General features: G+C 42.4%; 2 protein-coding genes across 2 annotated transcripts; both read right to left on the minus strand.

The window, feature by feature from the left end:
* Positions 1-1,124: 1,124 nt before the first annotated feature.
* Positions 1,125-8,181, minus strand: C15H5orf15 (chromosome 15 C5orf15 homolog). Its single transcript, XM_033073119.2, has 3 exons — positions 8,055-8,181; positions 4,669-5,252; positions 1,125-2,709 (listed from the first exon to the last, which is right to left on the minus strand). Exons 1-3 carry the CDS (start codon positions 8,155-8,157, stop codon positions 2,578-2,580), a joined length of 819 nt encoding a protein of 272 aa, XP_032929010.1. The 5' UTR covers positions 8,158-8,181; the 3' UTR covers positions 1,125-2,577.
* Positions 8,182-9,177: 996 nt separating this feature from the next.
* VDAC1 (voltage dependent anion channel 1) lies at positions 9,178-25,876 on the minus strand. The gene is made up of 9 exons (XM_033073118.2): positions 25,755-25,876; positions 19,058-19,127; positions 18,433-18,482; positions 18,061-18,213; positions 17,919-17,971; positions 15,554-15,781; positions 12,444-12,594; positions 11,881-11,938; positions 9,178-10,111 (listed from the first exon to the last, which is right to left on the minus strand). The coding sequence occupies exons 2-9, from the start codon at positions 19,122-19,124 to the stop codon at positions 10,020-10,022; spliced, it is 852 nt and encodes a 283-aa protein (XP_032929009.1). The 5' UTR covers positions 19,125-19,127; positions 25,755-25,876; the 3' UTR covers positions 9,178-10,019.
* Between the last annotated feature and the right edge of the window lie 632 nt (positions 25,877-26,508).

Here is a 26,508-nt window from a genome sequence, read left to right on the forward strand (position 1 = left end):
TTTACTGACTGAGCTAAACCAGACCTTTGCCTTCTGTGAGCTTTTTAGGGAAAGCTGTCAATCATGCCATTATCTTTGTGCATTCTTCCTCCAGAAGTTAAGTGGGTTTCTTGTAAGGAACAGCTTAAAACCTGTAAAGATTAACAAATATCTCTCCTTAGAGACAGCCTACCCACAAACACAATTTGAAGGAAGCAGGGCAAGAAAATGCAAGATTATTCCTCAAACATATAGTCTTAAAGAAGACACTGTTAGCTGTTCAGAAAGCTGAAAGAACATTTAAATTGGTTTTATTCCACCAGTTGAACTGTGCTTCAAGAGCTTTGAGAGACAGCCAACATGGATGAAGTTCATATCTATGAACTCCAGAAAATAAGACAATATATGTTATTTCTAGTAATTTAGACTGATATTAATTTTCTATATTTTTTAAACAGTGAGGGAAGTAGCTGAAAATGTAACATCCGTCCTTATGGCCTAATTCACTGGGTGCGTTGGAAGAGAAAATTAAGTTTCTCATGTGGGTATCACTGTACTTCTGCAGTCAGGTTGCTCACTGTGGGTTCTGTGTAAGGACTGTGGTACCAAGCTGAAATGAACATAAGCTTATGCCAAGGGTGAATATACTATTTTCTACTGTCAAAATCACTATACTTCATAATCAGTAACTTTTTTTAAGGACAAAGTTACTGAACTTCTTTGGTTCAGTAGTTTTAGCAAAAACATTAGCCACCTCCTCAAATTCCAATATTTAAACATCTTGAAGAAGGTTTGAGAAGTAACCTTTCCCTTCAAATCTTGACCACAGCAGTATTACACCTCAAAGTAGGTATGTTCAGGTAAGAATTTCAAGTATCTTCCACAGGAATTATAGACTAAACAACTTAAGCTGAACAAATCATGTTAAAGAATGTATTAATTCCCATAGCTTAAAATCTTAAATTTAAGTCTTGCTATCTACCCTATACACTATTTAACAGATGCATATAACAAACCTTCAAACATCCAGTATGGGCAACAGAGAAGATGGTTTTGAAATGGTTTCCAACTCCAAGCATAAGTAAGTTCTTTATCGTAAGTTACTGCACAAAAGCAGTGAATCAGTTGAGATAAGAAACACAGGCTTATTATTGTAATTTATTTTAAAAACCTTATTCAAAATATTAAGTGATATAAGTCCAAATACAATAAAAATTACTGCAAGAAAAGAGTTTTGGGATATTTTGTCTGTGCTTTACTTCCTGTGCTTATAAAAAGAATGCATATAACAGTAGGATATAGAACTTCTAGCATTTCATTCCTAAGACAGTATCATGCCTTCAGACTCCTCATGCCAACAGGCTTGAAGCTGATTTGTTTCCAAATGTTACATTACTACTTGAATACCAAGTCATTAATTACAGGGTTCAGATTCACCATTATTTACAAATGTATCAGTCTGAAAACTAAATCACAAACAGAATGTACAGAAAACTAAAATTTTATATTTTACAACTCATGAAAACATAAATAATGGAAGTACAAAATGCAAATTAAAAAAACAAACAAAACCCAAAAAAAACCTACTGTAGCAGAAACTTGATTTACACTAATGCATAAATGTTTGTCAAAAATGAGAGTGCACTGTCCACAGACTGGTAGTCCCCACACCCTTACTTTCACCCATCTGTTACCTGGATCAGAAAAACAACCAAATAAGTTATTCTTACAGTTTCTTCCATTTATAATATAACAAATGACATAGCCATTTCCCAACTGTCTTAAAATTCAACAGAAAGCTCTGATATACTGAAAGCCTGTCAGCTGTCTATATATTAGTAGGATTATTCAACAAGGCTTGTTTTCCACTCATTAATTACAGAGACAGTGCAGTAGGCATAAATAGCATCTGAGAAAAAAAAGGACAGTCAAGAAGCTGCGTACCTTCACAAATACCTTACACATTTTAGGAAATACACGGTATAAAATTTCTGAAATAAAATGGGTTATGCATAATTATTTTTACATTATTTATGGCATGAACACATACAGAAATTATTAAATTGCCCTTCTAGCTATTTTGCCAAAATAGGTTCAAATTATGCAACAAGAAAACAGAATCAGAAAAAAATGAGATTAAAGACTTGCAGCATCAAAAAGCATGGAAAAAAGTAATTGTATTTTAAGTCTGCAATACAGTGGAATTTGTGGGCCATGTAAGTGATTAGCAATGAGATCATTAATTTGATTTAGTGATACCAAAGTCATTAATTTATTAGACCTAAAATATTTTATGGTTTTTTTTTTTTTGTAGTATGACTATCAAGACTGCTCCAGACAGAAGGGAATGATGCTTAATGAATGGAAAGAGCACTAATTTATTAAACTCTCTGTCTTTACACTTGATATAAAACCTGACCAAAGTAGCAAACAGATGGATCATGCCTTTGATCTTCCATGAGATTTAATCTCCAAAACATCCAGGTCAAAAAGAGTACATCTTGTTTCCATACAGGCAGCTTATTTAGAATACCTGAATATCATCACATGACTGGGCAGGCAAAGTGATAAGTTTAGCAAACTCAAATCACAGTGCTTTCAAAACACGTAGTCATTGGTTATTTTCAGGGAAGGCATTGCTTCATTAACGTTTTGATCTAAACGATGATATTCCACTGTCCTGGAGCATAGGCCATCCCTCCACCTTCGGCTCTGCACCAGTAAGAAGATCTGAAGAAAAATGGGACAACTTAGAATGTTTCTGCACAGCATCTATGAGTTTGATAGACAGCTTCACAGTGGTACTGACATCATTGGTTTTACCCCCCCATGCTGGCAAGGGCATTACTATGGCAGAGACAATGCATTTTTTAATAACTTATTTGAACTGCTCTCTGATAAATTTTCAAAATGCAATGGTCTTCAACATCTACCCCTATAAAGAACTGGCAATGCACATTACAAACAGGTCATTGCACAGTAAAGAAGGTTTTGGCTTTTCAGCCACTTTCTTTTCAGAGTCCTGCAAATCCTCACCCAAATCAGTGTTCTCCCCAAAGTAAACACTACGCTTTTCTCATATCTAAAAAGTAATCTATGGTTTAATGCAAAATTGTGCATGCACCTCTATTGTGTCTGGTTGGGTTGAAGTCAATTTTTAGTGCTAGGAATATATTTTGGAGTAACACCAGACAGGCCATTTTTGAGACTGAGAGAATTAATTTGAGCTGAATAAACATTTACCTGAAAGTAGTACAGTAATTTCACAATTATAAGCCGCACCAGATTATAAACCACACCTCCGGGTGTCGGCAACATTTAGGTCTTCATCCATACATCAGCCGCACCTGATTATAAACCGCGCTTTCGTTGGCAGCAAACTTTCACAAAATTGCCAATTAGTAACAGAATCACGGGATCGCGGGGTTTACTGGCAGGTGCTGACCTTGGAAACATTATTTCCAAGCGAAAAAAGATACAGACAATAGCTGTGGCAGCGTACCCTGCAAGTTTATTTAAAAGCGGAAAATGATACGAACAATAGCGTGGTCATCTTGCAAGCATTTCCAACGGATCCGCGTTGCCTTTAAACAGCTGCTCAGCCGCGCGGGCACACAGCAGAGCTCCGAGTGGAGCTGTGTGTGCGGGCGGGCAGGTGACAGAGCTCCAAGCAGAGCCGCGTGGAGGGGCGGGTGGCAGAGCTCTGCAAGGAGTCGGGCGGGCGGGTGGCGGAGCTCCAAGTGGGGCGGCCAGCGGAGCTCTGAGTGGAGCTGCACAGGTGGGCAGGCAGCAGAGCTCAGAGCAAGGCGGCCGGCAGAGCTCCAGGTGAAGCTGCGTGGGCGGGGGAGCGGCCAGCCGGCAGAGCCGCACAGGTGGGCAGCGGGAGTAGGTGGCTGGCGGAGCTCCGAGCAGCGTGCCCGACCGCTGCCGCCGGGAACCGGGGGAGTGGCGTGCCCGGCTGCTGCCTGGCCGCCTGGGGAGCAGGGGAGCATCACTGCTGCCCAGTCGCCGGGGCTGGGCGGGCTCTGGTTTGGCTCGGGGCTGCTGCAGGCTTGCACTTCCGGGTTGGCAAATTTCTGAACATCGTCCAGATATTGGCCGCTCCGGATTATAAGCTTCACTTCTGGGAAAATGATGCAGCTTATATTTGTGAAATTACTGTAACTTAGTAGCTTCTCTATGTAAAACTGGAAGCAGCATTAAACATTTTCTAAAAGTTTGTAGTTACACTCTCAGAATGTCTATGATATAAAGACCACATTAAAGTGACTATTAGAAGGATTACCACAATCATAACAAGAACATTCCCACATCATTTGCAATTATACCTCCATTAATTTGTTGTTTTCCTGTGCAGAAAAAAATTAGTTTCACCCCTACTTGACTTGGTTTAGGTCTCCTTTAGAGAACTCTTGTTGTGCACTGCTAGTGTCCATTACTGTACTGACTGATTACTGATGTTACCAATTAACTCATTTTCTTATCATAAATGTTCGATTCAAATTAATTTTCATTGTGCAGATAAAAATGACATTAATGATCTGCATATTAGCATCACCACAAGACTAAATGGTCAAAGATTTCATTCTACAAAAAGCTAAGTTCCTCTTCTTAAAAACATGTACAAGGGAATGAAACTTTATTTTAAACACTCCAGCTGTTTCTCTCAACCTTTCAGAGCACACCTACCTTCCTCTTATTGTGATAGGTGACATAAACAACAGCTACTAAGAAGGCAACTACAACCAGATGAAAAAAAAAGTGGCTGTCTTCTTCTTCATCCAACCCTGAGACAGAAACAGCTTTTATCTTCTCATCAAGGGTCTTGATCTCCTCATTGTAATTACTGATGATGTCAGAGTTGTCATCTTCTGACATCTCTAGGAGGTCTGGATTATATCTGGAATTCGGTGTCATTTCGTAAGCATAGTCATCTCCATCTGACTCAATAGTTTCCTTTATGATGGGTGGGGAATTACTTAGTGTGTCTTTCAAATCTGTTAGAAGATCTTCTTCTTCAATCTTAGTATCTTCAGAAGCATCAACATCCACCTGTGATACTGGACTAGCAGGGACAACAGGTGACAAAGAGTCACCATTGGGTGTAAGTGGCTGTCCTGCCATCCCCGAATTGATTTTGGCTGTTGTTGGGAATGCCTCCTTTCTTGCTGAAATTAAACTCTGCAAGCTGTCTGTCAAATTTTGAGATCTACTCAGTGTTTCATTCTCACTTGTAGAAGAAATATTTCTTGAAAGCATATCTTTCACAGGACCTGAGAAAAGAATGAGAAACAATCAGCACTATGCACAAGGCACTGACTTCTCTGACAGAAAACTATTGCCACAAATTCCCTTCATAGACAAAAAAGCATATGTCACACTGCAAACTTTTTAGCATTCTTATGCAGAAATACACAGTCCTGCACTTTGGCAACTTCCCAGGAAAAGTCTTGAATGGGACAGGAGCTAAAGGTTGGAAGCACATGCCTTCTAGATTAGTGTGGCAAAGTGTCCCTGAAAAACTTAACACACCTGTTTTCCAGGCATAAGAACTTCAAACAGATGTCATCCTTCCCTCTGTGGATTCCTGATGTCCTGTAGAATCATGCGTGATTAGCATTTTCTCCATTATCAAATTCTTCCTCCCACAGAAAGAGCTGAAGTCTACAAAGGAGGATGTTCTCAGGAAAGCTTTTCCTGCTGTTAAGATTTTCATATTTCACCACTGGATATTTTACCAACAAAAAATGAGAAGATGCTGTGAAGTCCCCTTCCATCAGTACACAAGGTCTCAGCACCTCATCCCAGACACAATTTTAATTGAATTTGTAGACACTGAAACAGATTTCCAACCTTGTATTAACTCAAATGAAACTACTGAACCACGGGTTAAAAAAAAACACTGCCCATGCTCCTGGAGGAAAGCCTTTTGTTGGCAGCAGTTATTGTAATGAAGTAAGTCAGAAAGAGCTGTAACAATGCACTCTCAGGCAAATTCAGCATCTCTCCAATGCTGGAAGGGCTTTGCAGAACCACATATAAAGCAAAGTGAGCATTAAATCCAGATGCAGAGCCCACTATCCCTTTTCTGCATCTAAAGGACAGTAAAAAAAAGATGCAGAGAGAGTTTAATAACCAATTGTTTTTGTAACCTAAAAATTAGCAAACTATTCATGTTTGCAACACATTACTACCAGAGTCAAATCCAGAGGTACCTTAAAAAAAGTAGAATAAATTTTAGACTTTCAGCACGCATTTTCATTTAAAATGGGAAACCATACTTGCCTTGTATTTTGGCATGCCAAACTAATTTTTTCATTTTATAAAAGACACAATACTTTCATTAAACACTTTCAAGGCTACTGGAAAGTTACAGACTCTGGAAATGAAGTATTCAACCAAGTGCTTGAATCAGGTTACTTGTAAGTAAAATATTATAGAGAGGACACTGAATCACGTTATTCATGAAACTTGTATATTTGCTGAGGTTCAATTACAATAGAGCTCTTGTTTATATGGCACATTTTTGTTGTACAAATTATTCTTTAACCAACTGTAAAACACAGAAGACAACTCATCTCATGTAAAGCAGACACCACGGTGCCTCTCTGTTGAAGCTCAAAGTCAACCATTTCACATCTAACACACTTACTGTTCCTGAAAAAACTACTTGTCTGAATTATCGTAACAACATTAACTTGTTCAGTTCTTACATAGGACAAGTTTAAGGAATTCTGATCTCTCTTCAGGTTTAAGCCAACTAGTTGCATATGCAGAGATAAACGAGGAAAGGCAGTTGCAAGGTAATTTCATATTGTGAGTTACTGCTACCCTTCCCAAACTATCAAAAACTATTAGAGAGTAATGGCTAAACTGTTAGAAACACAAACAAACATATTTTCCCTACAAAACTGTATTGCATCTGGCCTTACACTTCAAACCATTCTTGAATTCATTTTAACATGGAAGTTTCAGAAGGATATATGCTTAAATGCAAGGGACTCCTACTGGCTATTGCCACACCTTCAGACTGAGAACAAGAAATTTCCTATTATTCCTAAAATATGTTTGGGGTTTTTTTTTGTTTTAACAGCAGCTGGAAGTTTAGCAGCTAAACCACAACTGATTTATGATATTTACCCCAAACTATTTGGCATTATAAACGGCGGTTGCACTGTTTACAATTACACAACACAGTCAGATGATTTTAGATCCAGAGATGTCTCAGCTTCAGAAACAGATACTGATGTTCAGTCATGGTAACAGAATTAGCAACACAAACACCACACATAAAAAACACATCATGGCTAAAACTCACTTCAAGGAAAACTGCTTTTAGAAAGCAAGTTGTTTCATGCCTCCTGAAGTTAATAACTCTCTGTTTCCTACAGGTTCCTGTCCCAAATTCTTACCACCTACCCATCAGAGCAGGTGGGGAGCAACACATACAGAACTGGTGTGGAAATGCTGACTGACAAGCACTGTTTGATGAACCACAGTTCCTTTTTTTTCCCTTCACTAATTCCTTTCTCTTCACTGCCCAGCCTGTACTCCACCCAAAACAAAGAGAAACTCACTGTCCCTGAAACACGCATTTCTTATTAACCTTTGGTTACAGCCGTCTGTAGTTTTAAGGGGGAGAAAGGAAACACTTAACTAGGAGTCAACTCGCAGAATAACATAAGCTTAATTTGCAAGGGAGGGGAGACTAAAACCAGACACGCAGACAGAGTATAAAAATCCCAAGTCTGATGAATGAAGTAACCAGCTAAACTGCTCTTCACAGCAACAAAAGCGGGGCACACCTGGCAGGCGGCCTCCCTTCCCCCGGCCGGACGCTGCCCTTCCCCTGCGCACAGCCCAGTGCTCACTGCCCCCAGCCCACCCCCAAACACACGAGAGGCCGAAGCCAGGCCCGGGGCCAGGTCCGGTCACCTCAAAGCAGGACCCGCGCCGGCCGACGACGCACAGTGTACCAGGCCCAACCGAACACACCGGAGAGGCAGATCGGCGGGGCGGCCGCGCAGTGCCCACAGCCCGAAGCCAGCCCCCCCGCCCGGCCCCGCGGCGCTCACCGGGGGAATCCTGCCCGCGGGCCGCCAGGGACCAGCCGCAGAGCAGCAGCAAGCACAGGGTGCGACCCGCCACCCCCCGCCGTTCGCTGCCGGCCGCCGCCATCTTGGCCCCCTCCACGGACGTGGCGATGGCACCGCCCCTCGTGAGGCGCCGCGCACGCGCAGGAGCTGAGGGGAGCCCGGCGGTGTCACAGAGCCGGGGAGTTGTGGCGCGGTAGTCATGGGATCGTGGAATCACTGACTCGTGGAATCACACAGCCGTGGAGTCATCAAGGCTGGGAAACCTTTTAGTCCGTCCAGTCCAGCACCGCCAGTGTAACCCCTAAACCCCATCACCCAGCGCCAGATCCGGGCCCCTCTTAAACCCCTCCAGAGGTGGTGACTCCACCACCTCCCTGAGCAGCCGCTCCAGTGCCTGACCACCCCGACAGTGAAAGGGTTTTTCTTATTTTGATCTGACTCCCCCAATCTCAGGTTTAGGCCAGTTCTGGTCCTCTCACTGCTTGCATGTGCCATGCTCCTGGGAGCTGACTTCACATGGTTCTTTTGGATCGGTGATGTCTGGAGGGGTCCGCTTCTCCCAGGAGTGCTGGGTTAAATGTCTGAGATGGGAAATACGCAGGAACGGCTCCCGGTAAGAGTGAAATCAGCACTGTCCAGTTTGGCTGTCGCTGAGGTGGCTCTGCAGTCTTTCGCAGCCGCAATGGCATTGCCTCATCGGGCACATCCTCCTGCACCGCAGCTCTTGCCATCTGCAGCCACCCACGGCAATGGCGTGAAAAAATAAAAAATACTAATGAACACCCACTAAAGTTGATCCAAGCTCATAAATGTTCATTGCCCACGCTTATTTTTTTACAGAGAGGTAATTCACTTACTTAATTCTGTAAAAAATGACAAATAAGTCACGTTATGTTGTTTTATCCACGAGATAAACACATGTGTAAATGTGCAGCTATCAGAACTTAGCACTAAGAACTGTGCCACGTCTGGAATTTAATTCTGCTAAGTATTTTTGGTTTGTGTGGTACAAAGCATGTACCACGATGTTGCCAGTCTTCTGCTGGAGCCCCAAATGTAGATGAAATCGTTTTCATAATAAATATAAAGACAGAGTAAAAGATGATATTTCAATATTTTATTCAAGTCAGGTTTGGGGTTTTTATCCATTTTCAGTAGTGTCAAGTACAGCATTTTGGGGTCCAGTTCCACACAAAATGGAAGACTCTCTAAAAATGTACCCATTTAGTTGCTAAAAAAAAAAGTGGTAATAAAAGAAACTCTGTTTCAGAATTAGTAATGCAACTATACGACTGCAGTTGCAAAGACTCTTCCCTGATTATGTCCATTTTAAAAGCTTTTCCATCAGTGCAAGGGGAAGGAACCACAACACAGGACAGGCAGTATTGGCTGAGTCACATCAAACCTCCTCCACAAGGACTTCGACAAGGGGGACAACCTAAAGCATTCTGGAGACAGCAAAGGTATGGAATAACCAAGTAAAACAAACCATTGATGAAACACATATCTAAAAGAATAAATTTTAAAATCCCTTTTTTCAGACAACTCAGCACATTTCCTCATTGACTGAAACCTTAGATACCAGAACATTTTACTTACACAACGAACAATACAATATAGTGGTATGCAATTCCCAGATTTTAGAACACATTCCTTGTGCCATCAATATATTAGTAGAGGTAATCAACACCTTCCTTCTTCTTATCACGTAGCAGTTGACAGATGTGATGAACAATTACACGAAGAAAAAAAGCTAGGATTTTTTATTTATGATTTTGTCTCTGCTTCTTTAACAACATAATTTTTAAAGCTTAGCTGTCTTTACCCAGGACTAGCAGGACAGATAGTAGCAACACTTGCATCCCAGACAAAACATTGAAAGGTACACTATTTTCTGAAGGTAGCTATGCTGTATTTTCAGATTAGCAATTGTGAAATCACTCCTTATGCTTCAAATTCTAATCCTAGACCAAGTTTGTGACCCCCTGCATTGACATTCTTGCCATCCAACAAAGCTGACAACGTCAGTTTGATACCTGCAAAATAGAGAAAAGGGAGAGACAAGGGAGAGACAAGTCAACTTAAAACTTGGAATGAGCTTTATGTCTATTACTGCTTTAATTTATTGGATAGCCAAGTTAATGGGATTTGGCAGCTGGCCTTGGAAGGACTGGGCATTTTAAAACAATTTGCAGACAAGAAATCTTTCTGAATTATGAAATTTGTAATAAACCATGATGATAGATTCTGCTTTTTATCACTCAGAGTAATTAAAGCTCTGAGCCAATTCACTGCTGCTGGTCTACTGATTAATCTAATTTTAGAGTCCAGAATTATAGAAACCTGGGACCTTGATACATACTCACCTTTCTAAATCACTTTAAAATCTGGGTAAGAAAAAGCCCAAGCCCATCTGCTGTAATATCTCATGTCAATCTGCTCAGTATTCTGGCAGCAGATTTATTACACTACATTAAAACTAATTTTGCAGCAGTAAGATTGTCCTCTTCCAGGGTCAGGGGACCTTGAGAAAGTCACATTTTTAAGAAGAATAAATTCAGCAATAGGAAGCCTCTGAAATATTAAAAATTTAGTTACAGTAATTTCACGACTATAAGGCGCATCCTTTTGACTAAAATTTGGTTCAAACCTGGAAGTGCACCTTATAGTCTGGTGCGCCTTATATAATGGATAAAGTTGCGAAATTTGCCAACCCGGAAGTGGGAGCCATGGCCGCCCCGAGCCGCGGCAGCCCCGGCACTGCAGGAGCCCCGTCCCGCGCCAGCTCCCACTTCTAGGTTGGCTTGGAGTGGCCACAGCTCCTGTGGCACGGGGCTCCCGTGGCACCGGGGGTGCCGCGGCACAGGGCTCCCGGAGCGCGGGGGCGGCACGAGCTGGCGGGATCGCAGTGCGGCTCACGCTTACGGCATCACTGCACAACTTGGGCTGGGTTTGTGGGATCGTGGTGCAGCTCATGCTTATGGCATCACTGCACGACTCGGGCTGACAGCATCGCAGTGCAGCTCGGAGCGCCGGGGCGGCACAGGCTGGTGGGATCGCGGCGCGGCTCGCGCTAATGGCGTAGTGGGACAGCCCAGGCGGGGAGGGAAGGAGCTGGCGCCGGTCGCAGCAGCCGAGCCGCAAGCCAAGCTGTGCCAGCCAGTGCCAGGCGGGAGTGCCTGGGCCCGTGGCAGCTGTGGCCGCCAGGCAGGGGAAGCTGGGACCCATGGCCGTGCGGTGGGAGCTAGGAGCCATGAGCCATGCCAGCTGGTGCCAGGGGCAGGGGGGAGTGCCGGGGCCTGCGGCACGGGGAGGGTGCCTGGGGCTGCGTTTAAAGGCTACGCCAATCTGTGAAAAATGTTTGCAAATTGAGCACCTGCCAGTAATTCATTACTTTGTTGTGCACGGCGCAGCTCCTTGCTGAAAAAAAAAGTGCGCCTTATAGTCCGGTGCGCCTTATATAATGTACAAAGTTGCGAAATTTGCCGACTCCTGGAGGTGCACCTTATAAAAGTGCTCCTTATAGTCGTGAAATTACTGTACTTATCTGTGACACAAATAATCAAGACTTATTTAATATCAACAGGGGAGACTATGTGACTGGTCAGTAGGCAATGGTCTCTAATAATTCTGCTTCCAACAGATATCCAAAATGAACAGAATAGTCCCTAGAAAAGTTCATCACTGCCTTGCCAAGCAAGAGCAATCTTAAAAAACCCATCATACTTTATCACCAAAAAACTTCTGATATTTCAAGACCAAAGTATCACTTTATTGATTCTGACTTTTTTCTGCATAGACTTACCTGGCTTTAAAGTCTGAGTGTATCCTAACCCAATCAGACTGGAGTTGTTCACTTTAGCCTTAAAGGGAAACAATAAAGCATTATTTAGTAATAAATAGTAAATTTAGTAAATTATTTAATATCTTTCTTCAAAGTCCTCCATACCGGAGAATTATGCAACAGGTTTTAGCCATGTAGGGATTTCAAGTTTTAAATCCCAAATAAATCTAGAGTTAATTTTTCTATAACTTAAATCTCAAATCTCAAGTCACTGTAGAAAAGATTGGTTTTATTAACATAATTTTATTTTTTTTCCAGACTGACACAAAAACAGTCTCAAAATAGTGCCCAGTAATACAATAAAACATTCTGTGTCTCTTTTGGAAAATCCAAAACTACTGCACAGCTGCAGTTTTAGCAGCTGTGCTCTCAGGCTGCAAAAACCAAAACAAACAGATCCATGTGCCAACTACTCAGCACAAAAGTGCATTAAGACTATGCTCTGCTGATGGAAAGGCTGCTTTCCATTTCCTTTACAAGCACATATTTTCAATTGCATATAAATGCACATGCACAGGACTCACAGAAAAAGAGGCATCTGGGTCAATCTGATACTTGGCTGCTATTCCAAAGCGAGTGTTGCTATTTCCAGCTGTCCAAGCAAGATTCACAGCAGTTTCCAGTTTATCATTCACCTTCTGGTAAATGGAGCCGCCAAACTCCGTTCCATCATTCCTGGAAGGAATGCATTAGTGTAGTTTTAAGCAGCACTCCAAAACAAGCATCTTTTATTTTTCCAGTAAGAGCTTTATTTGCACAACATCCACTTACACTTCATTAAATATCCCTGAGACAACTAAGATAGAGACATTAGGCCAGATTGGTTATGAAGATATTTTTAGATAACTTAAATTCATTGCAGATTATTATATTTCAGCAACTTCTGAAACGGAAAAAACCCCATGACAAACTACCAAAAATTAGACCAACAATGATAGCTTCCAATTTTTGCTTTCCTGTAGATGGGAGTCTTTGTAGTAGAGAGATTTATTTTTCCCTGCATGTCTCTGAAATAATTATTTTCCCTGGCAAATGTCTCCTTGTGCCCCGAGAGGGTTGTACCCCAGTCACAGAGCCCAAGTCATCCTGAAACTGCCATGTCAGAATGCTTTTATCAGACACAGAGAAACTGTATCACAAGTGAAGATGCCAATTTAATGTGCATGTCTATAGGCTTTTGCAAATGAATTCCATTTGCAACAGTCCTTATGGTACATCTGTGCTATGGTCTATGAACTAGAAACAGAAATGGAACTAATTTTACTTTGCAGACAGCACTGGTCCATAGCTGAATGATGATTAGCACAACTTCCAGTTCATACTGCCCCCAAGGTCACATAGGAATAAAGTGTGGTAAATAAAAGGCAAAACATTAAGAGCATGCAGATCATAAAAACAAGACCAAAAGACTCCTAAAGGCCTTGCGCTTCTCATAAACCAGTGAGCATCAGAATTTCCATATTTTGTTTATTTTCTTAAAGACAGGATACAAACATTGTGTAGAAAACAGGCTTTAAACCCCAGGAAGATCTGAGGTTTTTTCTGAACTGAAATAATCTGGTTCCAATTGTTAGAGTACACCAGACCTTTAGTGATTACAACAAGGGGTAGATTTAGGATCTTTTCCCTTTTACCTCTTTGGTCCGGTATTCTTTAGTTCATAACAGTTGCACAAACAGCAATAATAGGCATGTGCCTATTTAAAAGTTCAAGCAATAGCAACAGCCTTTTAAATTGTTAGAGCAATTCTTCCAGAAAAACACTACAATACTTACTTCAGATAAGACTGAAGCTCACATTAACTGCATGTGCTTGGCTCTCAAGAAAAGGAGGGATTAAAAAGGACTGAGGAGAGCTGGTTATACAGGCAGATTTTGTGCAAGGTTCCCACACAGTTCTGTCTTGACCTGCAACATTAGCGGGGGGGGCGGTCTGAGCTATGCTTAAAAAATGAGGAAAGTCATATTTAAAACTAGAAATTATCCAGCCCTACCTCCCTTGTTTTGATTATTAAAGAATAATAGTAATAATAATAAAATCAACCTCTTTTTAACTCTAATAATAATAGAACTTCTTTATGCAGATAAAAGCACTTTTTATATAGATTAAAAAAAAAAACACTAGTCCACTATGAAAATTAATTTATTAAGGCACTCTTAAGGCAAGTAACTTGCTAGAGTCTCCAGCTGGTTTGTGTAATGCCAGGAATAAAAAAACATGCTTCAAGCCCTACCTAGTTACATTATCTGCTTTGCCACAGCATCCCAGTGAAACACTGACCTGTGCAGATGTAAAAACCAAGCAGTCTAGTGAGGGGAGTTCCACACACAACTCCTTCTGGGGTTATATAAAAGCTCTGACACATTTTCAAAGCTGAAATACATCAATCAGCTAACTAATCTATTATTTAAAATAGTTGTTAATAATATGATTTCTATTCATATCATACATTTGTAGTTTTGTACAGTAACAGCAACCTGAGAAACAGACCCTTGGGAATACAAGAAACAGATCTGAGCCCCCATTGCTGTTATTTAATTTCTGCTGTTGCTTCAATTAAGAGTAATAAGAACCATAGCATTTTATAGTGAAAGCCAATAGCACAATGTTTTGAACTGCCACAGCACAACTAAGTTGAAAGTCATTGTGGTTGAAGGAGTAACTTCTAACTCCTGAGTGAAGGGAACCCCACATATTGTTTTGATGGAAGTTTTCTGCCAACATTTTTGTGCTTTGGCAATCCTTCAAACATACTGTCTGGGCTGTGGGGGTTCGATTGTTCTGCAAGGCAGCAGCAGCTTCCTGAACCAGTTCACTGCAAAACAGCATGAAACAGAACAGGCCTTTGAAGAAGTAGCTCTAGAAGGCAGAACAGTTGTTCAGCCCCCAGATGGAAACAGCCTGGAATAGCTCTGCTACATGCAAAATATCCAATTACCCAAGGCCACAGAAAAGGGGGACCAGGAGAATAGATTAGGGATTGCCTAATCTTTAAAAACTGTCTTCTCCAAAGACATAAATTGCCTTTTTAGGAGGAAAAAGGAGACAGAGAAATTATGGTTTTCATGGAATTTGATCCTGGTTTCCCACTGTTGATACATTCAGAAAGGACAAATACTTGTGTAAATAGATTATTAGAAGCTGCAATACCAAATAAACTTTTACACCATATCCCTTCCAGACCTAAAACAAACTCAGTCCCTATCTCTTCCAGTCACTCCCTTTTGCCTGTTTTTGTTCATCCTCTGATTAGCTCTTTCCTCTACACATCAAACTACTGTTTTGTTGGATGTTGACAGGTGTAAAAGGAAAACACTGCTTTCATTTCAGCTTTCACAAAAAGTATTTTTATAACTTGCTTTTTTTACTATATCACTAATGGATTCTAATAGTCCTTATTTGCTAGACTGACACTGGACCCTTGGGTGCTCAGTGAGTTCCAGTTCCTCACCCACCCAATTCTAAGAAAAGATAATGCAGCCAAAAAAACACAGTTTGACATCTTTAACGAAGAATTAATTTCAAATTCACCATTCCCTTGTTCACCATTGCTGAACCTCTGACCCTTTCACTTGTTTAGTAAGCAGCAAAATCCTTCCAAATTCCTGTTTAGTGCCTGTCTGCCAGTACTTACACATTAGTATGAAGCTGGAATTCATCAGTCTTATAGCCAACAGCGAAGTTGCTCTGGGTTACTCTAGACTTTGCTGTCTCAAAAGTCATTTGGTAGCCTGCCAGCCACCCCTCGTAGCCAAGCACGAGAGCTCCACGAATCGAAGGACCCGCAATATCAAAATCCATGTCGCAGCCAAGGTTGATGTGTTCCCTTTTGTACCCTGACTTAATTTTAGCACTCTTTTTCCTAAAGAGAAAAGAAAGATATATCTTTGCAAAGGTACACCTGTAGGTAACAATTCCATCATACCACTTACTTTAACTCAGTGTAATATTTCTTGAAGACAATGTGTACATCCCTGGAGAGCCACACGATACATCACCTTAGTGTTCGTCTGTACAAAATCCTAAATCAGCTACAGTGAATTCTTTGCAAATGAGCAATAAAATGTGGTGTGGTGCCTCACAAAGCACTTCTGGACCGTTTTCTGAAAAACAGCTGCACACAGATGGGAAGTGACAACCATATCCTCATCTCCAACTGATACGATGGTTTTGGAAATTTGGTATGTACAGGGAAGGAATGGAAACTGTAGAAGTTTACAGGTTTGCCAACAGAAGTCCACAGTAGTGGACTTGCTTGCCTGTCCCAGACAAACAATTTTTAGACAATCCTAGTAAACTGGGTAATTTTATTTACTGTGACAGACATTAGGAAATCACTACTTTGCAGTTTCCTGAGGGAAAGTCTCTGCTGGCAAGCAGGCTGCTTCAGTGGCTCTGACATCCCCACCATCCTTATGGTACTTTGTGATAATGGTTACAGTCATTACAACCACCAGAAAGCTGCCAGGTTAAGGCAGAAATACACTTTCCTGAGTTGCCTGCTTATTTTTATACTATTGGCCAGAACAGTATTTTCTCATGTGTCCTTAGGTTGATTTACATCAAGGGTGCAGACCCTCACAAGGCCAGAGAATTATGTCTAGTATATTCAGCTACTCTTATTTAAGACTTTTTTTTTCATCTCTTTTTACAAGTGTCTTCTGTCTTTGACCAAATCTTTACTGAAATCTTTCTGGAAAAGTCAGGTTAATTTGAAATTTCAAATCAACCTTTCATGTCAACTGACAAAAACAACCTCCAAGTATTGGTGCTGTATCAGACCCACACAGAGACTGATCTCTTTTTTATTACTATTAGCTCAGACCCAGGAATTTCTTGTGTTGTGCAGAATCAGAAATAAAGTGAAGGAGTGCCAAAAGCACTAATTTACAACTTCTGTAAAGTCAGCGGTACCTCTCCCACCAGTGTCACAGGGACAGAGAGAACACAGAGTGCTCCAAAAAATGACTTTACCTGCTGAAAGATTCATCACAGTCAGTAAGTAATAAGGAGGGGGAGATGAAATCTCATATTCAGACATGGTGCATCACTGTCAAACTAAACCAGGTCACACCAGGATTGAATCTCACTCCATTTACCCACACTTAACAGTCCTCTTGAGGCAATCATAACTACAGTGTCTGTGGGGTGCCCAAGAAGTAGTTCTAGACCTGTAACATCATTCTTGAACAAGGTTTTCCCTTTTAATTTCTCTTAGAATCCTACCAGTTAAGAAATGATTATAAAAATCTACTTGAGATTATTCTAATTAACAAAAATATCTCATTAATCTAGAATTAGGAGTGGACTGAAAGCAGTTGACAATGCACACCACTAAATCTGAAAGACAGGGTGAAAGCTCCCCAAGGACTATTACCCTGAGAGCCTGCAGTGCAGTCTGCTGCTCTGGGAAGCTAACGTGCAGAGTATTTTGACTCAATGGCAGCACATCTTGCATAAAGATAATCAGGGGAAAAAAATAAACCAACATCTAGACCTACAGCTGCTGCTTAATCCCTCTGGCCGACATAAAACATGGCATCCAATCACTGTGTCAGAAATACCCATCCACCACCAAGGCACACTGCGACCTGCAAGAATTCACATGATAAACTCAGCTCGGGACAAGAGCCCAGTTCTGTGTCAACCTATCAGAGCTGTGGCCAACTGGCCCCTGGAGATTGTTAAGCTTTGCATTACAGCTGACTTGTTTAGTGTTTTTTTTAAGGCAGCAGTTCATCCTCTGACATGGCCAGAAACACACAATAGAGCAAAACCACGACTTTTTCTTCACTCTCTAATTCTAACTATAATTTTCAAGCTATTGTGTATAAGTTTGCTTGCTATAGCTAAGGATTAAAAAGGGATTATTAACACTAAGATTTAAGTGAGATGTACATGATTTCATCCTACACAGGCTTATTATTATCTGTCTTGATATCTCAGGACAAAAAAGTTTAAAATGCTTTTTTTGTCACTTCAGCTTACTCACTTCTTACCCAGTGTTAGGAGAGAAGGTGGAGTCAAAGGTCAGCTTCAGGCCCCGTGCAAGCTGAACAGAAAAGAAATTCACTGGTTGGATTTCCAATTAGAGATCAGCATAAGTGAATTTGCAAATTGCTTTTTTGGAGACAAAATTACCTGATCTTCAAGACTAATCTCAGTGCCTAGTGTGTTGTCAGTGTTCCACTTCTCTGTGAACATCAATCCATATTCCACCCATTTGTATTTTGTTTCCAAACTACCACTGACTTTGCTAGTTTCTGTGTTTGCAGAACCTGAGCTTGTAAATTCCTAAAAGAAAAAAAAATAATTTATACATGTAATATATGTATCTGTCAATACCTACATATATGCAATCCAGCAAATCCTTATAGTTGTAGAATGTATCGTTAATTATAATTTCTCAAATATTAGTTCATATAAATACAAATACATTTATTTTAAAAAGAAATATACAGTAATCACAAAACCACTGCAATGTTTTTGATTTCAATGTGCTTCCAAACTCACCAGTCCATTTTCAGATCTTGTTTTCAAATCAAGCTTTATTAACCCAAAACCTAGATAGTGAGTAAAAAATATGAATCATATATATGTTGATTTGTAAAGCATTTCTAAATTATTTCTTAAAACTCTCTTCTAAATCATTCTAATCTCTTCTAAATTAGTGAAATACTAAGTAGTTAAACCAAGGGCACATTTATCAAACCATGTGTTTCTAAGCAGCAGCTTGTACTCACTTCAGATAGCACTTGACTGATGAATCCTATTGACCTCAGCAATGCAATTGGGACCAAATTAGGTAATAATACTTTTATTCACAGTGAGCAGCATTCTGTTCAAAAGCAAACTACTGCCATCAGTGATCCTGTTCATGAACACAAGGGCGCAGCCAAAATACAGCACAGAATTTTCTCTCAAAACCAACAACAGTTCTACAGGGAACAGGAAGAATTTTATCCAAAGAAAAGTAAGTTACCCTCCCTTTCCAAACAGCAAGGGCAATGTGAAGCTGTGATTCTGTGGATTCTAATGGAAATAATTGGAGTATTTCTCAGGGGAGAGTAATAAAATCTGAATAGTTTCAGGAATCAAGTAGACAGCAAAAGACCAAACTTATTTTGGCTTTATTTACCATATCCCTTGGTGAAAATATCTCTGGCAGATTTGCCCAGGTCAGCATAAGCAGGTGGAACAGCCATTTTCTGGAAAGGAAAATTTAAGAAATAATAAAAGGAAACAACAGAGTTTGGAAACTTACTTAATTCCCTTAAGCAGCAAGAAACTTAAGCCCATTTCAGCCTCTTTCATTTTGTATCCCCTGCCCATCACTTAAGTACAGACTGAAGAAAGCAGCTATTGCAAACAGTGTGATTTCATTTTGCTTGAGAGCCAGCAGCAGCAATGACCATGTACTTGCCACTGAGAATGTGAAACAGGCTGCAGAGCAAATATATATTAAAATTAAAGGAACTTTCTAATGCCTTTCTGAAGAGTTAACTGTTGTTTTCTTATCAGTGTAACTGCATGAAGGAACTTACGTTTTTTTCAAACCATATCTTGGAAATGTTTATCCTGTTTCTTACAATGTATCTCTGCATTATGATGCAACGCATTAGGGCCCCAACTCATTCAGTAAGGAAATGTATCCAGTACAAGCATCTACCATCAGGAACTCTTCCCCTAATTCACCTCAGCGAATGGATAACATTTATGTCAGCAAAATCAATAAATGCTCATTCTTATGCTTCAGTTTTCTTTGACTTTGCTATCGCTACTAATGGGTTAAGACGTCTCCTTAGACATTGACCTTTAAGTGTTTTTCTGTGCAGCTGAGAAAAAATGAGCTTGCTAAGAAAAATTCAGACTGCAGGGAGGCCACCCTGTGAAATTAGGCAATCTGGAGGGCAACCACAACATCTCTTCAGCAGCAAACTGCAGACTGGAGCTCCCTGCAAAAGCCCAGGCCAGTGGCAGAGAGACTGCGGGGGCAGCTTTCTCCCCTGTATTTTGTTTCTTAGGGATACGCCCACTGCCATGGAGGTCCTCACTTTCTCATCTCCAGCAGGCCCTGATATTCTTAGTTCAGTGGCCTCCTGCAAAAGAGGTAAATGCACCCCATCTTCTCAGCCACTGGGAAAACTGTCTCACCATATGCAGAGGAGAAAATAGGATCCCAAGAGGAGCAAACCAAGCAAATCTCCTTTGCTATCCAGGTACAATAATTTCTACTCCCTTATTCAAATAAAGTCACTTCTTTAGGGGAGACAAAGTCAAGCCATCTGAAAAGGTGCACATCTTCTGTCTTTGTAGACAAGATTTCCAAATTCAATACAGCAAAGTAGATAAATTGTACATATAAAGCTAATCTTCTCAATACCAGATGTTGCACTAAAATTCCCTATTCATAAATTTTTTGGCTATTCAAAAGTACTAATCAGTTTACTACATGTACATGCAAATGCTTAAAAAACTGCCTGACATTCTTATTCCAGAGTATTGAATGTCAGCAGAAAACGATTCCTTTAGATCCCACACAAATCTGCTCTGGACACAAGGGTGCTTTAATACCTCTCTGGCTGCAGTCTGCGATGCAGTTCTCAGGCAAGCTCACCACCCCATGAAGATCAGCTAGGGACTTTCAAGCAGTCACTCAGCACCCCAAGCACTCTAGACAACAAGCTGGTGCCTGTTAAAGCAGGATATTGCTATTGCATAAAGGAAGAATCCCTATCCTAGAGGGAACAAAACAGATCTGGTGGCTAAATAAAAGCAAACAGTCTTTTCAGAACATGAAGTAGGATACAAGGACACACACTATGATGTAGCTTCAGTTTCAGACTACTTCGGTGCATGTCATTTCTTTCCAGTTATAGTCCAGTATTAAAATGCATCCTGAAATACACAACCAGCTAAAGAGTTAAAATATATATATTTTTTAATTCATATTCCAAAGCAGTTTTAGCTGCTTATATTGGACCTAAATTCCTCTGCTTTGGGTTTGTTTTGTAAAAACATAAAAGCAAGGATATAATGTTTATATTCAAAATCAGCCTTAAAAAGGGAGAACAAAAAGGAAAAAAAACCCCAAAAACATACGTAGAAAAAAAAACCCTAAGAAGGTATTACCATATTTTTGTAATTCCTCTCCTCTTCACTGAAGTCACTAGAAGCAAACACAATACCCTGCTTGGAAATTACCACCCAAAGTCAAGCAACACTCAGGAGAGAGATGGCAGGAGTCATTAAGAGCTGTCTACGCACAGCAAATGCTTCTACCTTGCAAGAGCAGCCCAGCCCCACATGAACCCTCTGATGGATATTGCCATTTAGCATAATCAAAAATTTAAAATATTACAAATCTCCACATTTGAAAAATCAAGTAAGCATTGCTTTCAAAGATAATGCACCGCTCTGCCAGTTGCATCTTGGAATCTGTTAGATCTATTTTATCAACAGTCTCTTTGAGTCACTTCATAAAATCAAAATATTTTCTTCATAAATTAATGCTGTATGCTTTTGGGTTGGATTTTCTCAGTCACGTTTTTCTCTTCTCCAAACCCCATGAAGCCAGGTTTTGTTCCCTTATGCCTGTGTATCACATCTGGCTGTGGTCAGGCTCATCAGGTGCATGAGCTGTGCCAGGCTGCTGCGCTGCTCTAATCGAGGCCCGGAACAGTGGGAGACCTGAGAGCTCCACTTAGACAATTTACCGTAATTAGGGGACAATACTGAGAGCCAAATCCCTGCTGGTTTTAAGGCAAATCATATAACACACATAGAGCAAGGTGTTTAAAATTGCTGAGTGTGGAAAACACTAGGAGCTGTGTACTTGGTGGTTAACCTTGCTGTTGTCAGCAAGAACAAAAGAAAAATAATTATTTCTGTTTGTACTGGTTAATAAAAAGCCTCTTGTTAAACAGATGGAAAACAAAACTGATTACATCTTGCACGAGTACAGATTGTAAGACAAGCATGCTTAGCAGGGATTCAAACTCTTAAAGGATCAAGGAATGGCCATGGCCAAGTGCCCTTGCTTTTCACCAGTGGGATCCCTGCACATTAACTCAGATTTTGTTTGGATGGAAATGAATTCATTGCTTTTATCCTTGTCCAACTGTGCAAACAGCTCAGTGTGACTGTGGACCTCAACACCCGCACAGAGCAGGCCAAGTAGAATATCTGTAATGTGCTCTAAGTGGGAAAATATTCAGGTTTTCTTGAGTAAGAAACACGATAGTGCAAGTGATGACTGAAGAAAACCTGAACTGGGGAGGAGTATGCTTCAAGTGCTGCTGTGAGCATACCTCCAGGAGCTCCCTTTGGAGCTGCAAGTCCCAAGAGGAAGTCCCAGTGAAGATTTCATTACAGCAGACCAAATTTGAATATTTTCCAGAGTCACAGATGGCAAAGTTTTCACTCTATGATGCAGTTCTGGGCAATTAAATCAAATTCAGTCCAAAAAGCAGCAAACCCACAGGGTGCCCTGGCAAATACAAGGATTGATTGCAATCAAAGGAAAACTCACCTCTGCTTGAGAACTGTCATATATGCCTAGGTTAAAGCTTCCCTGCCCATATTAATCAGCTTTATGATATTTACATGGGGAAAGGAACAATCTAAAAATTTAAGATAATAATCAAATCCATTATAAGAATAAAATTGCCATGAAGACAATGGAAGTCTATCAGATTCAAGACTAAGAAAGTAAAATTTTTTTTCCCAATAAATCTGAACTTAGGTACCATTTCTTGATGGTACCAGCAGTTCTTAACATCCCACCTCCCTGGCTCTGCAAGCATGAAAAGATGCTCCTGCAGGGTGGACACATTACAGCTGCTGGAAACAGCTGGGAGGGACAGACAGCATCGGGTTATGTGACCGGGTACAGTCTGTCTGCACGGGGAAAAACTCACATGAGGATCTTTTGCCTCAAGGTTACAAAGAATACTAATTTATTTGTCATTTATCTCCTTCATTAAAGAAAAAATAATTCCTTGGAATGAAGCAGCTTTCAGGTGCCTTTCTGGACTCCCAGCCTGGGCAGTGTCATTTCCTAGTCAGTATCTGTTGTGTCAACATACCACAAAGGATGGGGCTTTGCTCTCAGACTAAGCACAGCCCAGCTCCCTCCCCATCCCATGGCTGGCTGGAGGCAGGCATCAGTTCCACTTGGCACCAGTGTTCCTGTACAACATCCCAGGCTCCCAGAGGAACTTGGTACTGGCCCCACACTTTGGGTTTTATGGTCCAGATCCCAAATCCCTTCAAGTCATGCACACAGTCTGCTTCAGATCTGGTTCAGTAGCTTCACTGTGCAGATACTTAAGGACACACTCGCCTGTAAATATATGCACAGTCACACAGAGGTCAAACATCAAGTTGGGCACATTCACAAAGCTTTTGAGAAGCCAGTAAAAGTGGTTTGTAAATACTCAGCATTATTAGACACAATACTTAACAACAGGTTTTGTCCCAACTTGCTACTGCGCCAATATCATATAATCCATGTTCTGTAACCCACTATCCAAGATGTATTAAGAATGGTATGTCCCTTGACTCTTGACCCCTGTAATACCTATGGACTCACCCTATCTCCTCTGCTTGACTCCATTGACAGGGTGCCAATTCCCCAGCCTCTTCCTGACTTTTGAAAAGACCCCTGTCCTTGGGAATCTTTCTCTTTTGCCCCCTGGACGCCATGAAGAAATAAACCACAGAACCCCCCCCCCCGGGAGTAAAGAGCCTCTTTGTATCTTTTACCCTTGTTCATGCTGCTGGTCCCAGGCTAGCCCTGCTACAGAATTACCAGAGTGCAGCGAGCCTCAGACCGTAGTAGCATCCATGCACCATTAAGACTCAAAATTTAAGACTGGGAGTCCACAATTTGTTTTGTTGCCAGCATTATAAAGCTGTGCAGCATCCCTGTGACACTTGCAGGATTCTAGCCTTCCTGCAGGAGCTTTGCTCTAGAACTGCATGCATGATGGAGCAGATTTAAAGAAGGGTTTATGCAGCATCTCTGTAGCCCAATAAACAGAGGAGCATAAAGGAAATAAACCCCGTAAAAGCAAATGTAAATATTATTATTTAGGCTATAGTAATTATGGAATTAAAGAAAGAGACAACCTGCTCTTAATTGTATGCATATATATTAAGAACTGCAGTGTTGTATGGCAACCCCTTATTAAACTATCAAATGTAAGCATCAATTAAATGAACTTGGGGGATATCGCAGCTTGCTGTAGCTACTGTAGTTACTAAACTGCAAGGGAAGAACACAGTCCCTACATGTTAAATTAACCTGTTTGGGTTAAATACCCACAGAGGAGGAGAGCAGTGCTGCTGTCCCACCCCATGCCACCAGCATGGCAGGGCCCAGGCCAGGACACACCCCGGCAGCGCACTCAGGAAGGGACATGTCCCTAGCTCCCAGCCCCACTGCAGGAACACCCAGCACCAGATCAATGGGGATGAGTAAATAAAATGGAATTTTGTCTTCCAGCACAATGTGACAGCTCACACAGTATCTGCTCCAATGGCGGATGTGCTTTTCCCTACCTGCAGCAGATGCCAAGCCCACAAGGGCCTGAGCTGTGCATCCTGCCTCCATCCCAACAGTGCCAGGGGTGAGAACACCCTCCTGCTGCTGCCGCAGCCAACAGTGATGTCCCCCACACCTTCACACCCCCGTACACACACCCCAAAATGTAGGCAGGAAGAAAAGGTGGATCCTTGGATGGAGAGTGCTAGGGGGAGGCATTATTATGGAATGTCATTGCTATAGTGCAAAAGCCCATTTCTGACAAAAATTTATAGGTGAAATGCCATGAGAAAGGTGATTATTCAACCACCCACTGCACCCTACAAAATGAACTGCAACACATCTCTGTTCTCACTAGCCCATCTGAGAAACAAGCTGGGATCTGTTTCTGCTGGGATCACTATAAATATTCCCCAGAGACACAATCCTGCATTGGTCACTGATGATGAGTCAGCTCCACTCCATTTTCTGAAAAAAAAATTTCTAGCCTTTTTTTTTTTTTTTTTTTGCAAATACCTAAAGACTGAATGACTCAAAGACATTTTCCCCCTCCAGCGAGAGTTGTTCACAGCAAGGACTGACAAGGCAGAATCGAGGCAGGTGCTGCTGTGACCCCACAGTACTTGGTATGCGAGGGGAAAGCAAAGACATGGGGATTTTTAAACTGACATTATTCCCCACAAGTAAAAAGCTACATTCTGAGAATAAGTAGAATAAAATCGAAGAACAAATCAGTTTGCCTGCTTGACCTGAGGCTTGGGGTTTTGGTACATGTCAGAATGAATTTGTCAACCCGCAAGAAGGGTCCAGGGGTGCAGAGGAGCGAGGTGAAAAGGATGTCAGAGCCAAGACGGTGCTAAACCCAGCCAGGTACAGCCACCTTCGACCTTTGCTTCCCGGAAAGGAGCAGAAGGATCCCGCTTGCTGAAGCGCTCGTCAGGAGCCGCACGCCCGCCGTGGCCCGGTGACCTTTGTGCTCCCGTCACGGGGCCAGTGCCCGGTCCATCGAGCTCGGCCTCCGCTGCGGCCGGCGGCATCCCGGGATGCGCTGCCCCGCCACTCGCGACGAGCCGGCCACCCGCGCCTCCCGAGCAGGCCCCCGTGTCGCAATGCCCGGCATTACGTAAGGACACAGTTTTATCTCCGTTGCGACGGGCCGCGGATGGGCAAACTCGCCCTGGGCGCTGCGGGCTCCCACGCGTGACCCGCGGCCGAGTCCCGGCGCCCGCATCGCCCCGCGCCGGGCTCGGAGGGAGCGGCCCGGGACCCCCGCCCGGGACAGCCCTACCTGCCCCCGCCGCGGCGGCAGCTGCGCGCTCCGCTCCGCCTCGGCCTCCTCCGGCAGCGGCTGCCCCGCTGCCTGCCCGGGCTCTGCGACGGCGGCGGCTGCGTGACGGCGGGCGGGGAGCGGCGGGGCGGGGCGGGGCGGCAGGCGGGGCGGCCCGGGCTGCGGAGCCGCTCCCCCGGCACGGCGCCGGGGGCTCCGCCGAGCAGCCCCCAAGCCCCGGTGGCACCGGCACAAGGGACTGCACCGGCCCCGGGTGCGGCATCCGCGAAATGCTCCAGTGCTGGCCCCGTGCGACACTGGATGCCTGCAGCCGCCTGGGTACCAGAATCCCCAGCTCTGCGGGAAACGAGACGAGCTGACTCTTAAAGGGTCCTTCCAACCCAAACTATACTGATTCGATGAACGTCCCCATTTAGTCTGAATTAGCTGAATTAAAATTGCCTAGAATTCAATTAGGATTTAATTCTAACTCCCCGTTTTGTTAAAATTTCAATTCTTCATATCCTGGTTGAGGCAAGAGTGGTGGGAAAGGAGGAAGGGAGAATTTGAAAGAGGATCTGTGAGCAGGTGAGGCTGTCCGTGATACCCGGTGAGTGTCCAAAGGAGCTGTCACAGGGCCAGGGGTCAGCGAGGCAGCAAGATTCCCCCCGTGAGGACTGACTGAGGGGCGTGAAGAGGCTCTCACGAATTAGGGACCTGACGCCTTTCCAAACTCTCCCTCAGACACGCGCATCAGCCCTCACAGCTTACAGGG

The sequence above is a fragment of the Catharus ustulatus genome, chromosome 15, assembly GCF_009819885.2.
Source record: "Catharus ustulatus isolate bCatUst1 chromosome 15, bCatUst1.pri.v2, whole genome shotgun sequence".
Taxonomy (NCBI): domain Eukaryota; kingdom Metazoa; phylum Chordata; class Aves; order Passeriformes; family Turdidae; genus Catharus; species Catharus ustulatus.

What these genes read in the sequence shown, in the direction of transcription:
- VDAC1 (XM_033073118.2), bottom strand. Translation starts at nt 19,124, where the DNA reads ATGGCTGTTCCACCTGCTTATGCTGACCTGGGCAAATCTGCCAGAGAT. An exon ending in AGATTAGTCTTGAAGATCAG is followed by an intron (nt 17,972 to 18,060) that starts GTAATTTTGTCT and finishes TTTTCTGTTCAG; the next exon opens with CTTGCACGGGGCCTGAAGCT. An exon ending in ACCTTCTCTCCTAACACTGG is followed by an intron (nt 15,782 to 17,918) that starts GTAAGAAGTGAG and finishes TTTTCTCTTTAG; the next exon opens with GAAAAAGAGTGCTAAAATTA.
- C15H5orf15 (XM_033073119.2), bottom strand. Translation starts at nt 8,157, where the DNA reads ATGGCGGCGGCCGGCAGCGAACGGCGGGGGGTGGCGGGTCGCACCCTG. An exon ending in CCGCGGGCAGGATTCCCCCG is followed by an intron (nt 5,253 to 8,054) that starts GTGAGCGCCGCG and finishes TTCTTTTCTCAG; the next exon opens with GTCCTGTGAAAGATATGCTT. An exon ending in CCTATCACAATAAGAGGAAG is followed by an intron (nt 2,710 to 4,668) that starts GTAGGTGTGCTC and finishes ATTTTTCTTCAG; the next exon opens with ATCTTCTTACTGGTGCAGAG.